The sequence below is a fragment of the Bos javanicus genome, chromosome 16 (genome assembly GCF_032452875.1).
Source record: "Bos javanicus breed banteng chromosome 16, ARS-OSU_banteng_1.0, whole genome shotgun sequence".
In the NCBI taxonomy this organism is placed as follows: domain Eukaryota; kingdom Metazoa; phylum Chordata; class Mammalia; order Artiodactyla; family Bovidae; genus Bos; species Bos javanicus.
In genome coordinates, this window is record NC_083883.1 from 29,546,960 (window position 1) to 29,562,536 (window position 15,577).

The 15,577-nt window shown below is 47.2% G+C and overlaps 1 protein-coding gene across 5 annotated transcripts in view; it reads left to right on the forward strand.

Moving 5' to 3' along the window:
- EPHX1 (epoxide hydrolase 1) overlaps nucleotides 1–15,577 on the forward strand; it is a 37,585-nt gene that overhangs the window by 17,133 nt on the left and 4,875 nt on the right. For 3 of the 5 annotated variants that reach the window (XM_061382389.1, XM_061382390.1, XM_061382388.1), the window contains exons 2-7: nucleotides 2,300–2,487; nucleotides 4,815–4,995; nucleotides 11,187–11,414; nucleotides 11,918–12,047; nucleotides 12,571–12,776; nucleotides 15,201–15,309. In XM_061382389.1, coding sequence (XP_061238373.1) covers nucleotides 2,305–2,487; nucleotides 4,815–4,995; nucleotides 11,187–11,414; nucleotides 11,918–12,047; nucleotides 12,571–12,776; nucleotides 15,201–15,309 — 1,037 coding nt within the window. In that variant the 5' untranslated portion in view covers nucleotides 2,300–2,304. Of the gene's footprint in view, nucleotides 1–316; nucleotides 461–2,299; nucleotides 2,488–4,814; nucleotides 4,996–11,186; nucleotides 11,415–11,917; nucleotides 12,048–12,570; nucleotides 12,777–15,200; nucleotides 15,310–15,577 lie in introns of all 5 variants that reach the window. The other 2 variants (XM_061382391.1, XM_061382387.1) reach the window with 1 other exon arrangement.

Consider the following 15,577-nt stretch of genomic DNA (forward strand, 5'->3'; position numbering starts at 1 on the left):
GGCTTTAAACTTTCTCCTTGAATCTGTCACTTTGCCCTGGGCTGTGCCAGCATGGCCCATCATGGTGCCCCTTGTCCAGGTCCCCAGAGTTTAGATGCAGTGCTTGAATACTGATCATTTCAACACTCTCGCTCATGGTTCTGTTTGTTGTCGAAGTCCAGGGGAATTAAGTATCTGCACACATATCAGGTCTGCTAGGTTGGCAGCACCCAGCAATTGTTAAAAGGCGGTAGAGGGTGAAGATGGCACCTGCAGTCTCCTAACATGGAGCTGGGTGCAGTATTTCACAATTCTGTTTCCCTGGCTGCTTCCCAAGGAGCTGCTCAAAGGGTGAGAACTCAGAATTCACATGGACAAGTGAAAGCCCTGGGATAATTCAACACAGAAAAGGGAAAGCAGGACATTTATAACCCAGCGGAAAGTGACAACCGTGCTCTTGACCTCTCTGTGCTGAAGTCAGGTAAGGAAGGTGATGTGTATCATTCACTTGGAAGATTAAAGTCATCTCCTCTTGTTCATCATGATTGCAGCTCCCTTGACAACATCCTGCAACATCTTATTTGCATCCACTGTATATGTTGATCGCACACATATTGGCAAAATGCCTTTCTGTGCCAGACATTATGCTGGGCACTGTGGTCAGGGCAGGGACTAGGATAGACACAGTTCTTGTCTTCCCAGCTCCAGATTCTTACGTTGTGACCCACCCAACAGGTGAACCACATCTGTCTCTTCCTGCTGCCAAGGGAAGCTCTGCTCTCTGCCTTCCGTCTTTTCCCACATGCTCCCCAGCACCTCACAGTCCCTGCCTTCGAATACCACAAAGACTAGCAGCTGGCTCTTCTCAAAGGGGAGGGGTTTCCCTGGCAGAGACAAAGCATCTCTTTGTGGGAAGTGGGAGAAGCCTGTGCGTATTTTCTTGGCAGAGCAAACCGCAGGGCCTTGGCAAGCCCCCAGCAGTGGATAGAGGGCACACTGGGGTGGGTTTGCTAGCGGCATCCTCCCCCTGCCCCAGGTTTCCAGGGGAGAGTTGGGCTGGGCCTGGGAGGTGGCTCTGCAAAGGTCTCTGGCCTGAGGATGGCGCCCATATTCACACATTTCTCTGACTGTGAACCTTCAGGGGAAGGGGGGTTACTTCCTTGGAAACACGCAAAACAAATAGCTAGATAATAATGCCGAGCCATTGTCGGCCTGGTACTGGTTTGCAGGAACTAAGCTCTTCTTTCTTCCCCTTTTGCGAAAAAAGTAGGGGAGTCAGACAAATGATTAAAACATCTGAGTTTATGTGAAATGTAATAAGCAAGTCTGTAGACAGAAGGTAGATTAGTGGCTGCTTAAGGCCAGGGTGGTGTGGGGGTCAAGTGCCAGTAATAGTTAAAGGGTACAGGGTTCCTTTTTGTAGTGATGAAAATGTTCTAGAATTGTGAATATGGTTGCACGTGTCTGTGAATATACTGAAAACCACTAGATTACATGGTATGTGAATTAAATCTCAAAACTGTTGACAACCAGCTGAGATATATGGCCACATTTGGGCCACTGAACACTCCCCCCAACCCCAGATGTACATAACCTCCCAGCTCTTCAGACCCGCCCCCGCCTTGCCCTGTATGTACACCCTGAGGAGAGGCCCCTCTCAGGGAGAGACAGCAAAGAGCAAGTGTGACTCCATCTCCTCTCCTGAGCCCACTGCTCAGAGACGTCCCTGCTCCTCCTGTGGGGGAGGGATGTCACAACAGTGGAGAGAAGCTTCTCAGAAGTGTCTGGAGGAAGAGACCCCCTCAGAGAACCATGAGGCCTCAGACATGCAGAGCCCACCACCCAAGGCTATGCAGAAGCCAACCCAGCTTCATCTTTTCTAAATCTGATTAATGAATTCCATAGCTTGGTAGGATTATGGTGATTTTTGTGGCTTTCTCTATTGTTTTCCAATTTTTCCATACTATGCTTATGTTGGCTTCCCTGGTGGCTCACCAGTAAAGAATCCGCCTGCCGGTGCAGGAGATGTAGGTTTGATCCCTGAGTCGGGACCCCTGGAGAAGGAAAAGGCAACCCTCTCCAGTATTCTTGTCTGGAAACTCCCATGGACAGAGGGGCCTGGCGGGCTGCAGTCCATGGGGTGGCAGGAATTGGACAGGACTCAGCAACTAAACAACAACAAATGTTGATGTTATTTTTCATGTCAAAAGTACACAAAATCGAGGACTGGGTGGGAAAGAAGTCAGGATTCTGGCGTTTCCAGCCAGAGGTCGAGGGCTATCTGGCGGACTCTGTTGTTGATGGGCTGTTACTTTTGCAGGAGTCATGTGGCTGGAAATACTCCTGGCCTCAGTGCTGGGCTTTGTCATCTACTGGCTCGTCTCCAAGGACAAGGAGGAGACTTTGCCCCTTGAAGATGGATGGTGGGGGCCTGGGCTGAGGCCCACAGCTGGGGAGGATGAGAGCATCCGCCCATTCAAGGTGGAAACATCAGATGAGGAGATCAGTGTAAGGCACCTCCTTCCAGATGGCTGAGCAGAGGGGGGGGCGGGGAGGCCCCATCGGGGGTTGGGCCTGGCACCAAGGAGGGTCTTCCAAAGTGGTCCCTCTAGGGCTATTTTCTGCCTGCTTTTCTCCTACTGGACTCACCTACTCTGCCCACCCCATCCCTTCTGCTCCTTCCCCCTCCTCTGTCTCCATGTTCCTGGTTCCCAAGGCCCAGTAGTGCCCGCGCAAGGAAAGAAGTGCCAGCTGAATCCAGCTACCTGCATTAAGGGTCACAGAGAGCAGCTGTTTCTGCCTCCTCTGTGCCCCACCTGAAACCCTGGGGATGAGCTTGAAGGCAGAAGTGAGGCCCTTCTTGGAGCCTGGGTGGAGATCATGAGTGAAAACAAGGCTGTGGTGACATAAAATGCTGCAGAGCAGAGAACCTGGCCTGGGGCCAGCTGTGGCCAGGCACCTGTTGTGTGTTTAGACCCTCGTGATCACGTGCAGTGACTGCGGTCATGTAGAAACTGAAGCTCAGAGAGGCAAAGCTGTTAATGCACAGTGACCGAGATAATAAGCTGGCGGATTTAGACTCAGATCTGTCTAATGCCAAAGCCTGGGCCCCGTCCTCCGCACACGGCTGGAATCACCAAGGATAGGTGTGACCCTGGAGTAGGCTAAGCTGAGAGCCAGGCTTGAGCAGGACTGGGAGGGTGGGTGGGACCTGGGACATCCCTACCCATCATTTCTTCCATTCTGTGGGTATGGGAGCACCTTCTGTGTGCAGACCTAGTGCCAAGTACTTGGAAGAAGAGAGAGAGCCTTCTCTCAAAGAGCTTCTCGTCTAGCAGTTGAGAAGAGGAGCAGATAATGAAGAATCCCCTGCAGTGCAGGAGACCCGGGTTTGATCCCTGGGAAGATCCCCTGGAGAAGGAATGGCAACCCACTCCAGTATTCTTGCCTGGAGAAGTCCTTGGACAGAGGAGCCTGGTGGGCTACAGTCCATGGGGTCGCAAAGAGTCGGACATGACTAAGTGACTAACACACACATACTCACATATAGTGTATCACTTAACACTGGTATCAGAGTCGGCAAATCTATTCTGCTACCTTCTTTTTTTTTTTATTTAATTTTGATTTTACGTTGGAGTATAGTTGATTTACAATGCTGTATTAGTTTCAGGTGTACAGCAAAGTGAATCAATTATAAATATTACATATATCCATTCTTTTTCAGATTGGAACCCACCTGCCATGTGGGAGACCTGGGTTTGATGCCTGGGTTGGGAAGATCCCCTAGAGAATGGAAAGGCTACCCACTCCAGTATTTTGGCCTAGAAAATTCCATTGACTATATAGTCCATGGGGTTGCAAAGAGTCAGACACGACTGAGCAATTTTCACTTTCCCACACAGGTTATTACAGAGTATTGAGAAGAGTTCCCTCTGCTGTAGTATAGGTTATCTATTTTATGTATAATAGTCTGCCACCTGCTTTTGTACAGCTCCCATGCTAAGAATAGTTTTTTACACCTTTAAATTGTTGGAAAAAATCAAAAGAAGAATAATACTTTGTAACATGAAAATTAACCTGGCATTCAAATTTCAGTGCCCATAAGTAAAGTTTTATTGGAACACAGTCACTCCCATCTGTCCATGTACCATCTATGACTTTTTCCATCCTACAAGAACAGAGTAGGTTAGCTGTGGCTCAGAAAACCTAAGCTGCTTATGATCTGGCCCTTTTGAAAAAAGTTGGCCCCCAAAAATAAAAAAGTTGGCCACCCTCTGCTGTCTATGTGCTGTGTGCTTAGTCGCTCAGTTGTGTCCAACTCTTTGTGACCCCATGGACTGTAGCTGACCAGGCTCCTCTGTCCACAGGATTTTCTAGGCAATAATCCTGGAGTGGGTTGCTATTTCTTCCTCCAGGAGATCTTCCCAACCCAGGGATCTCCTGTGTCTCCTGCATTAGCAGGCAGATTCTTTACCACTGAGCTACCTGGGAAGCCCCCCTTGCTGTATATAAGCCTTGATAAATTAAAAACACATTTTGTTCATACATTTAAAAACAAAAATAAGAAGTAACCTGAAGTTGAAAGTGAAAAACGTATGTTTGGGGAACAGCCACCATTGGGAAGCCAGGAGCTTTCTTCTGGGATAAACCTGACGACCCAGAGCACATGTCTGGAGGCCAGGAGCCTCCTCATCCCATCTGGTGAAATTTTGCTTTGCCTTTACTGTAGCATGGGGTCTGGTGGCTGCAGGGTTTTCTCTGTCTTCTGGAAACAAACTTTCTCTTGTGCTCTGCCCCACTCACCTTCTCTCCTTGGGGTCTCACATTTTCTCCAGGACTTACATCAGAGGATTGACAGGGTCCGTTTAACTCCACCTTTGGAGGACAGTCGTTTCCACTATGGTTTCAACTCCAACTATTTGAAGAAAATCATCTCCTACTGGAGGAATGAATTTGACTGGAGGAAGCAGGTGGAGATTCTCAACAAATACCCTCACTTCAAGACTAAGATTGAAGGTATGTTTCCAAAACACCAGCTGGAGGGGGATGTGTATGACAGAAACAACCTTCATAGACACTTAAATAACACTGGGACTTAAATAAAGCCCGGAGACCCAGAATTCGATTATTGGTCAGTGAGATGTATTTGGAAGGTATAACCCCACTCAGATGCAAAAATAATGCAAAATCCCAACAAGTCCAATGGTCTTTTGAGCTAAATGGGAAAACATACAAATAAATTAAAAACCAAAGAATTGTACAATCCAGTTCAATGATGGAACAATCTTTGGGAGGATGGAGATGAGACCTAGATCTGGGCATGGCCTCAGTCAACTCAGCCCCTCCTTGAGGCTTTGGAGTCTATGATATTGTGACTGTTCAAGGGTGCTCAAGCTGTCAGTCAAGGTTCGAATAAAAACTGTCCTGTCTCTGAAGCTTTAGACCTCCTGTCCCAACAGTATCATAGGTTGTCACCCAACTTCACCTGGAAGGAAAGCTATCTTCAAAATGTTCTTGGAAAGGTGAAAGTGAAAATGAAGTCACTCAGTCGTGTCTGACTCTTTGTGACCCAATGGACTGGAGTGGGTTCCCATTTTCCTTCTCCAGGGGATCTTCCCGACCCAGGGATCGAACCCAGGTCTCCTGCATTGCAGGCAGATGCTTTAACCTCTGAGCCACCAGGGAAGCCCAACCTAAGTTAATTTGGGATAATAGTTTCCATAGTGGAAAAGTATTTTTTTAGCCCAACACAGATTTAGAATCAGATATAGAAATGTTTAAGAAAATCAAACTCATGCTGTTAATTTGTACAAATTTATCTATTTGTTTTTAATTATAGTAAAATATTCCCCTGGAATGGAAAATGGCAACCCACTCTGGTATTCTTGCCTGGAAAATCCCATGGACAGAGGAACCTGGCGGGCTATTGCCCATAGGGTCACAAAGAGCCAGACTCGACTGAGCACACCCACATTGTAAAATACATACACCATAAAGCTGACCATTGAAAGCATAGAGTATACCTTGTTACCTGTGATGTCACAGTGGATTAAATACTTTTATATTGTTATCCAGCCAGCACCTCCATCTATCTTCAAAACTTTTTTTATTTTGCAAAAACGGAAACTGTGTCATTCAGCTCTAACTCCTGTTTCTCTCCGTCTCCCTGCTGCTGCTGCTGCTGCTAAGTCGCTTCAGTCGTGTCCGACTCTTTGCAACCCCATAGACGGCAGCCCACCAGGCTCCCCCGTCCCTGGGATTCTCCAGGCAAGAACACTGGAGTGGGTTGCCATTTCCTTCTCCACCTAGCTTCTGGAAACTACCATTCTGCTTTCTGTCTCTGTAAACATAAATATGAATTCTGAATCTAAGGACCTTGTATGAGTAGAATCATACAATATGTGTCCTTTTGACTGGCTTACTGCACTTAGCATGCTGTCCTCAAGGTTCATCCATATTGTAGCATGGGTCAGAATTTCCTAAGGCTGAATAATGGTACATTTTGAATAATGGCACATGTTGTCATCCGTCAATGGACACTTCGGTTGCTTCTGCTTTTAGCTATTGTGAAAAATATTGCTGTGATTATGAACGTACAAATATCTGTTTATGTTCCTGTTTTCTGTTCTTTGGGTATATACTCAGAAGTGAAGTTGCTGAGTCAACTAGTAATTCTACGCTTAATTTTAGAGGGAACTATAACACTGTTTTCCATAGCAGTTGTACTATATACGTTTATCTTAAAATATTCAGAGAAGTTAAATTTACCTTCCCAAGGGTGAAAAGGGTCAAAATTGCCCAGGTTCCTAATTTACCACCCAAGGAGTACGTATAAATTGAAAATTATAACCGCTTACACACGTACTGTATGTGTGTGTGTGTGTGTCAGTGTGTCTCTTTTCCTGACTCCCTGGCCTGAAATTCGCCCAAGAGGACCTCCCTTCTCACTCTCTCTGCTGCCATCCTCCTCCCTCACGTTTAGGCCTTTTCAGGGTCCTTTCTGCTTCCGCACTGACCCCTGTGCTCCCCTGCTCATGGCTCAATCTGTGACCTCTCCTCGACGTTTTCTCCTCATCCCCACTAGCCTCCTTATTCGGCCTTCTTGTCCCCGCCACTTCCCTGTTCTGTGATGAGCTTCTGGCTCCAGGCCATGTCCTGGACGTCCTGCTGCAGATCAGTCTCTGTTCTCAGAGAGTCTGAGACATGCAGGGGTTTCAGGGGCTTCCCAGGTGGCGCTAGTGGTAAAGAATCCACCTGCCAATGCAGGAGGCATAAGAGACTTGGGTTTGATCCCTGGGTCAGGAAGATCCCCTGGAGGAGGGCACGGCAACCCACTCCAGTATTCTTGCCTGGAGAATCTCATGGACAGAGAAGCCTGACAGGCTACAGCCTATAGAGTTGCAAAGTCAGACATGAACAAAGCGACACACACACACACACACACACATACACACGCGTGCGCGCGCGCAGTGGCCTCTGGGGAGCCCAGCACCTCCCAGCGGGGGCAGGGAGTCGCCTGAGTCACAGGGAAGTGGAGGTTCAGGGCTGGAACCCAGCTCTCTGGTGTCTCAGCCTGTCCCCTCCTCCTTCACCTGTGGCCACTATTTCAGCACTGGCCCTCAGCTGTGACCAACCACTCCCCACTGCCCTCTCCCCTCACCAAGCCCGTGGATGCCCTCTGAGCCCAGTTTGTCTCCTCAATTCTGACCCATTAGCCTGGGCACAGAGATCCTATAGGCACCACAGATCCATAGGGCGACCAGGAGAGCATTTTCACCCTAAAGGGAAGGAGGACCCATAGGGCAAATTTTAACTTTTTTTTTTTAGTTTTTAAATTTTCAGTATTTAAAATTCAAAATGTACAGAAGGAGACAGAGTCTCCCTCTCGTCCCTCTCCAGGGACAGCATCTGCTTCTGTTAAATAACATGCTTCCAGGGATCTCCTGCGTATACGCTGCTATATAGAATGGATGTATATGTGTGTTTTTTCTAATTTTAAACTCAGATGATAATGTGATAGAATTTGAATCAAAAATAATCTCACACCACGCTGTGTGTTCCAAAGGAGTTAACATTAACTACTAAATTCAACTTTAGGAGTAAATTTAGCAGCATAGAAGGACACCCAGGATATATTGTTAAGTGGAAAAAAAAAATCAGGTTCCAAAATAGAATGTATGTAGGCTTCTATTTTTGTTAAAGGCAAGTTATGTTCTCTGTTTTTAAAAACATATGAAACTGTCACAGCTGAGGAGGAGCCTAAGGAGACTTGACAGCTAAATGTGACATGGTGTCCTGGATAGGATCCTGGAAAAGAAAAAGGACACTGGGTAAAAACTAAGGCAATCTGAGTAATATTCCATTGTATGTGTGTATGTACCAGTATTAATTCAGTCTTTAAAAGGAAAGAAGTCTTATAAGATGTGATGACATGGACGAACCTCGAGGATATTACGAGAAGTGAAATAAGCCAATCACAGAAGGGGCAAAGGTTGCACAACTCCACTTATATGAGGTACCTAAAATTGTCACGCTCATAGAAGCAGAGAGTAGGATGGTGGCTGCCAAGGGCTGGGAGGTGGGGAACTATAGAGTTACTAATTACCGGGTATGAAGTTTCAGTTATCCAAGTCGAGTAAGTTCTAAGTATGGCGAAGAAAATGGCAACCCATGGACAGAGGAACCTGGCAGGCTACAGTCCGTGGGGTCTCAAAAGAGGTGGACACAACTCAGTGACTGGATACGCACACACAACACACACACACGTTCTGAGGAGCCACTGAGTGACACTGTACCTGTAGACAGCAGTACTGTGCACTGTGCAACACACTTAAAACTTTGTGGGGAAAAAGGCAAAAAAAAAACCTTTGTGAAGACAATAGGTCTCGTGTTAAATGTTCCTACCACCACTTAAAACTTAAAAAAAAACCTAAGGAAAATCTGAATCCATAAAGTATGACTTTTAGTTATTAATGTATCAGTGCTGGTTCATGCATTATAATAAATGTACATCCTAACACAAGATGTTAATAGTAGGGAGACTAAGTATGGGTATCTGGGAACTTCCAGTACTAGCTCCACTGTTTTTCTATACATCTAAAATTGTCCCCAAATAGAAGTAAGGCTTGTGATTTTTGTCTATTTCATTTCTTCTCAAGTTCAAGAAGTAAACTTGAGGTGCTCAACTTGAAATTACTGGAAAAGTGACTTCTTGATACAGATTTGCTCTGGAGGCAGCTTTGTCCATTTTTGTTTCAGAGTGAAGTCTGCTTATTGCATGTGCTTTTTGAATGCTTAAATCAAGAGGTATTTCTAAATAGTTCTTTTAGGAAATGATTGCTTCAGCTTTGGGGGAAGATAGCATGAAAGAAACCTGTGGTTTCTCTCAATAGTCTGACAGTTTTGAAATGTATGTTTGCATTAAACAATGTAGGCTGATAGTATTGGATTAGGATGAGGCTAATTTCTGGTGAAATCTTTGCTTCTTCCTTTTTGTTTTCTACACTCCAGTCTTCACTGTGTGTTTTTCTGGCTGCTGCAGATTCTGTTTGAAATGAGGCAGGTCATAAAAAAAAAAATAAAATAAAATAAAATTGTCCCCAAATAAAAAAAATTATTTTAAAAAGTTGGACGGGTAACACAGTGTTCTCTTAAGATCATGAGATTATATGTGATTCCTCCCCCACCCCGCTTTTGATTTATCTTTGTTTTCTGTTTCCTACAGAAAGCATGTATTATTTGTATAGTGAATAAACCACAGACCTTCCTGTCATAGTGAATAAACTACAGACCTTGCTGTCAATGCCGGCCCTCGTGGTGGAGGTGTAACAGCCTCCCTGGCCGTGTTTGCTATGAACGCCCACTTGCTTGGGAAGAGAGACTGTTCTCAAAGTGACTCCAGCAGGGAGGGGGGCCTGGAATCCATTCATCCATCTTTGGCCAGGGTGCTGTTTCAATGCCCAGCACTCTACCTTAAAATAATTTTCTCCACTTTAAAAAAAAGTTATGCATATGTCCATCGTAGAAAAATTTTAAAGTTCATACAACCACAAAAAAGACTATAATTTGCTTGAAATTCTATTGCTCAGAAAGGACTACTTTTTACATTTTTGTAGTTTATCTTTTCAGACTTTAAAATTCCTATACACACCATATAGATATATGCATACATGTAACTATTTACAGAAATGGGGTCATACAATGGATCTGGCTTCATAGTTTGCTTTTACCACTTAGCCACATATACAGGACTGATTTCCATATTCAGTGCACATGGACGCTGTCATTTTAGATGACTGTCGGGCTTCCCTGGTGGCTCAGAGGGTAAAGCTTCTGCCTACAATGTGGGAGACCTGGGTTCGATTCCTGGGTCGGGAAGATCCCCTGGAGAAGGAAATGGCAACCCACTCCAGTACTCTTGCCTGGAAAATCCCATGGTCTGAGAAGCCTGGGAGGCTACAGTCCATGGGGTCACAAAGAGTCGGACATGACTGAGCGACTTCACGTCATAATGTCATTGTATTACAGTGACTCTGCTGTATTACGGTGTACTGTGTGATCATAGCTCAGTCATGTCTGACTCTCTGCAACCCACCAGGCTCCTCTGTCCATGGGATTTTTCCAGGCAAGAGTACTGGAGTGGGGTGCCCTTTCCTCCTCCAGGGGATCTTCCCAACCTGTGTCTCTTGCATCTCCTGTGTTGGCAGGCAGATTCTTTACCACTAGCGTCACCTGGGAAGTCCCTTACTGTGTACTGTTAAACTATAATTTGTTTCATTCTCTACTGCTGGATATATAAGGCTACCTGCACCCCACACACAATTTGTAAATTATTAAACAATGAATACGTTGAGCATTGCCACGAGCCAGGGCCGGTTCTGGGCTCTGGGAATACAGCAGTTTGAGAGCAGCCTGGCCCGGCCTCACAAACAGCTCACGTTCTCACCTGCAGGGACACAGCAGTCTGCCGCTTGCAGGTGGCTGTGAAGGCCAAGTAAGTCCCCTGGGGGGTCTGGAGCTCAGTGTAAGCGCTCAACCAGCGCCGCTGGTGGTGACTGTGGCCAGTACCATGGGGCACCCGGAGTGGCAGCACCATGGTCCTGCTTAGGCGGGCGCAAAGCCTGACTGGCTACCCCGAGAGCGGTGATGGCAGCCTCCCCCACCACAGGGCCCTCTCCCCTAGCCCTGACTGTGTTCTGTCCCACCAGGGCTGGACATCCACTTCATCCACGTGAAGCCCCCCAACCTCCCCTCCGGCCAAACCCCAAAGCCCTTGCTGATGGTGCACGGCTGGCCTGGCTCCTTCTACGAGTTTTATAAGATCATCCCGTTCCTGACTGACCCCAAGAACCACGGCCTGAGTGATGAGCATGTTTTTGAAGTCATCTGTCCATCCATTCCTGGCTACAGCTTCTCGGAGGCATCCTCCAAGAAGGGTATGGGGCTGCTGCGGGCCAGGCATCTGCCCCAGGGTGGGGAGCCGGCTTCCTTCAGAGCCTGAGGGAGCTGGGGGAGAGGAGCGTCTGAGACCTGAGGAAAGAGAAGCAATGGGGATGATTTGATTGCCAAAGGGCCAGTGTGTCTTCTCAGGATTTGAGGGGCATGGTGGGCCAGGGACCAGGCAGAGTCATGACTGTCCAGAGTGGGCTCAGGGCCTAGATTCTCGTGTCCTTGGGAGCTGCCCACTCTGGGCGGGTACATGTCGGGACTCCGTGTTATTCCGGGCCAGCAAGGCTGACTAAGCGCTGCACACAGTGTGGACCCACGGACCCTCAGCAGGGCTGGCTTCACCATCTCCTGCACCAAGGCTAGCACCAGGAGCACTTCCTCTGGGCACTGGGCACCCCACCCTTGGGCCCCAGGATTCCTTCTCACCCACTCTGAGCTGCGGAACCAAAGGCGTGACCTCCCATGATTCTTCTCTCCCCTTAACAACCAGGCTTCAACTCAGTGGCCACTGCCAGGATCTTTTATAAGCTGATGCTGCGGCTGGGCTTCCAGAAATTCTATATTCAAGGCGGGGACTGGGGGGCCCTGATCTGCACCAACATGGCCCAGCTGGTGCCCAGGTGAGGGTGGCTGTCAGGCGTTGTGTGTATGTGTGCAGGTGTGTGTGCACAGCCTGTGCGAGGTGAATGCATAGGGAGGAAGGTTGGGCATAATGTCTGAGGCTTGGCACAGCGGCCACGCAGGCAGGATGTTTGTGGGCCCAGGGGAGATAAGGGAGGGTCCCCATCACTCAGCTTTGCCTGGGGAAGTTCGACACAAATCTTCCCTCCCTTTGGTGTCACACAGGACTGGTGACTCTGGGCCAGTTGCCCAGGCCTGGAGAGCCAGCTAGAGGAGGGGGACGGTCAGGGAGTAGACCTTTCTGATGGACCAAGTCCTGGGAGAGAGCTGACCAGAACTTTGTAGAACCTGTATTTTCTCCCCAGCCTGCTCCCTCACCTCGTGTGGTCACCCAAGGGGGCAGATGTTGATGGGGGCTGGCCCTGTGCTCCCCAGCTCTGTGGTCTCTTCCTCCTCCATCTCCCTCCCCACTTCCCCATCCTGGATGGCACCCAGGCTCACCTGACCCTTCTCTGCCCCCAGCCACATCAAGGGCCTGCACTTGAACATGGCTTTGATTTTAAGAAATTTCTACACCCTGACCCTTCCTCTGGGACGGTGTTTCGGGGGGCTTTTCGGTTATACCGAGAGAGACATGGAGCTGATATACCCCTTTAAGAAGATCTTCTTCAGCTTACTGAGGGAGAGCGGCTACTTGCACATCCAGAGCACCAAGCCGGACACCGTGGGTGAGTGCGCAGGCGCAAGGCACCTGGCTCAGCGGTGGCGGGTGGGGGTGAGGTTACAGCCAATCCATTCAGCAAGGCTCCCAACCAGCGGGGGAAGCCTCACCTATGCTGGGAACACTGCTCATGGGGTGAAAACCTCTTGTGAGGGACTCAGCTCTGTCCACTCTTACGCTGCCTGGCCAAATTCCCAAACAGCTCCACTGAGCAGAATCAGTGTTCCTAGTGACTTTGACCTCCAGTCCCTCCACCCATGAGTCCTACAGGGAGAAGCATAGAGATGGACCGAGGAGCGGGTAAGACAAAGCCTAGTGTTTATCAGTTCTGGGACTGTGGAAAGAAGGGGGTTCCCCAGGGCTGGAGGAGCTCCCCAGTTCAGTGAGGGAAGACAGCATGGATGGAGCTACTGCCATCAGGGCCCTGTTAAGGGATAATATTTTTTTTAAGATATCAATCATATAGCTATACTAATTTTGAGGGGCATACTATGTATCTTTGTCAATAAAGTAATTTTCAAATTCTGAAAAAAAAAACATTTTTAAAGATAAAATCATAAAAATAAAAAATGAACACGTCAAAATTTTATTTAACTCATTAACTAAAAGCAACTAGTAAAATGTAAAATAAAACAGTTCAAAGGCATTTAGGAACACTAAATTTGTTAATAAATACAAAACTTGTCAAAATCTACAGGGTAATAATCAAGTAAATCTCCACTGGACTTTTTTTTTTTTAATTATTCAGGTTTATTGAGATATAATTGACATACAGCACTGTATACATTTAGGGTGTACAGCATAATGATTTGACTTACATCTTCTGTAAAATGATTGCCACAATAAGTTAATATCCAACATCTCATATAGATTAAAAAACAAAAATTTTTTTAACCTTGTGAAGAGAATCTGTAGGATCTACTCTCTGGACAAAATTCATTTGCTTCTCTATGAACTAGACTCACTTGCATTACTATTAGTTTTCAACAATTGGCAGACCTGTAAAATATCTGTAAGACAAGGGAAGAAAGGCCCCCTTTACAATCATATGATATCAGAAGGGTCCACTGGAACCTCCTTGAACCCCACTCAGAGGACACCCAGGAGTTGTTTTGCCCGTGGTCTTTTAGAGTTTCCATGACAGTCCATACTCACACCTTGGGCAGCTCACGGTAATAAGAACAGTGTTTTATAGAACCAGTTTTCTCCCTCTTATTATAAAAGTAACCCATGTTCAATGTCAAAAAATCAAAAGATGCAAAAAAGCACAAAACAGAAAAGACAATCACCTATAACCTCTTGTTCCCTACCTCTCCTCTCCCAGGCCTTCAGAAGAACTGGCTAACATTTTGATTGATGAATTTTCACAAATGGAATCTGTCCATACAACCAGCATTCATTTAAGTAACAGAGCGTGACCCACCAGCCCAAAAGCTCCCTGCACCCTCTTCTGGGTACTTCCCCCCACGCCCAGGGCAGCCACCCTCCTGACCTGACAGATAGATTGCTTTTGCTGGTTTTTATACTTTATATGCATTGGAATCCTCCAATAGGTGCTCTTTTGAGTCTGGCTTCTTTAGCTGAATATTTTGCTTGTGAGATCCATCCATGCCTTTTTAAAAAAGGATTTCTTTTTTAAAAAACAGTTTTATTTATTTTTGGCTGTGCTGGGTCCTCGTTGCTCTGCGGACTTGTCTCTAGTTGTGGCCAGCGGGGGCTACTCTCTAGTTTGCGGCGTGCAGGCTCGTGCTGGTGGCTTCTCTTATTACAGCGCACCGGCTCTAGGACCTGCGGGCTTCAGGAGCTGTGGCCCGTGGGCTCCATAGTTGCAGCTTCCAGGCTGTAGAGCACAGGTTCAGTAGTTGTGGCGCGCAGGCCTAGCTGCTCCTTGGCATCTGGGATTTTCCTGGACCAAGGATGGAATCCGTGTCTCCTGCATTGGCAGGCGGATTCTTCACCATTCAGGGAAGCCCCCATCCATCCCATTTTTAATGCTTGCTTTATCGTTGGGCCTATGAGTGGATCGACATTTATTTAAAATTGATTCCCTATTTTGGGCTTTTAGGTGGTTTCTAATTTTTCTCTAATCACAGAATAGAAACAAAAAGAAAAAAACACTTTTTATATATATAAAACAGCATTTATATATATTTCTTATTTGGATCCTACAAAACCTGGAGTTGTAGCCTCTTTGGTTTGAAGGAAGCTGCCCATATAGCATATGGATGTCAATGAAGTAGTGGGCGAGGTGTTATCCCTTTTTGTCAGATAAGGATTCCAAGGCCCAGTGTTAAGGAAGTGAGGTGCAGGAGCACCCCAGAGTCAGGGCAGAGCTGTGCTCTGACACAGGCTTCCTGTTCACACTGCTGTTCTGTGGGGCCAGCTCCCTGGTCCCAGGCCTGAGTTGCTCCCTTGCTTCTTCCCACACCAGGCTGTGCTCTGAATGACTCTCCCGTGGGACTGGCTGCCTATATTCTAGAGAAGTTTTCTACCTGGACCAATTCGGAATTCCGAGACTTGGAGGATGGAGGCCTAGAGAGGTAAGACCCCATCCACCCCTGCCTGCTGTTGGCTCACCTTCCTCACCCACCTCCCTTCTCACCGATTTCATCTCTGGTTGCTCTGAATGGGATGGTCAGCAAGTGCCATCTGTTGTCGGATGTCCCACAGATCCTCAGCCTGTGACCAACCCAGCCCCAATATTTGGATGAGGAAGCTGAGGCCCAGATAGGTCTAGCCACACAGTGGAGATATAAAAAATAGGATGCAGGGCTCAAGACGGTTCCGTTTGCTAAACAGCCTCCTTCT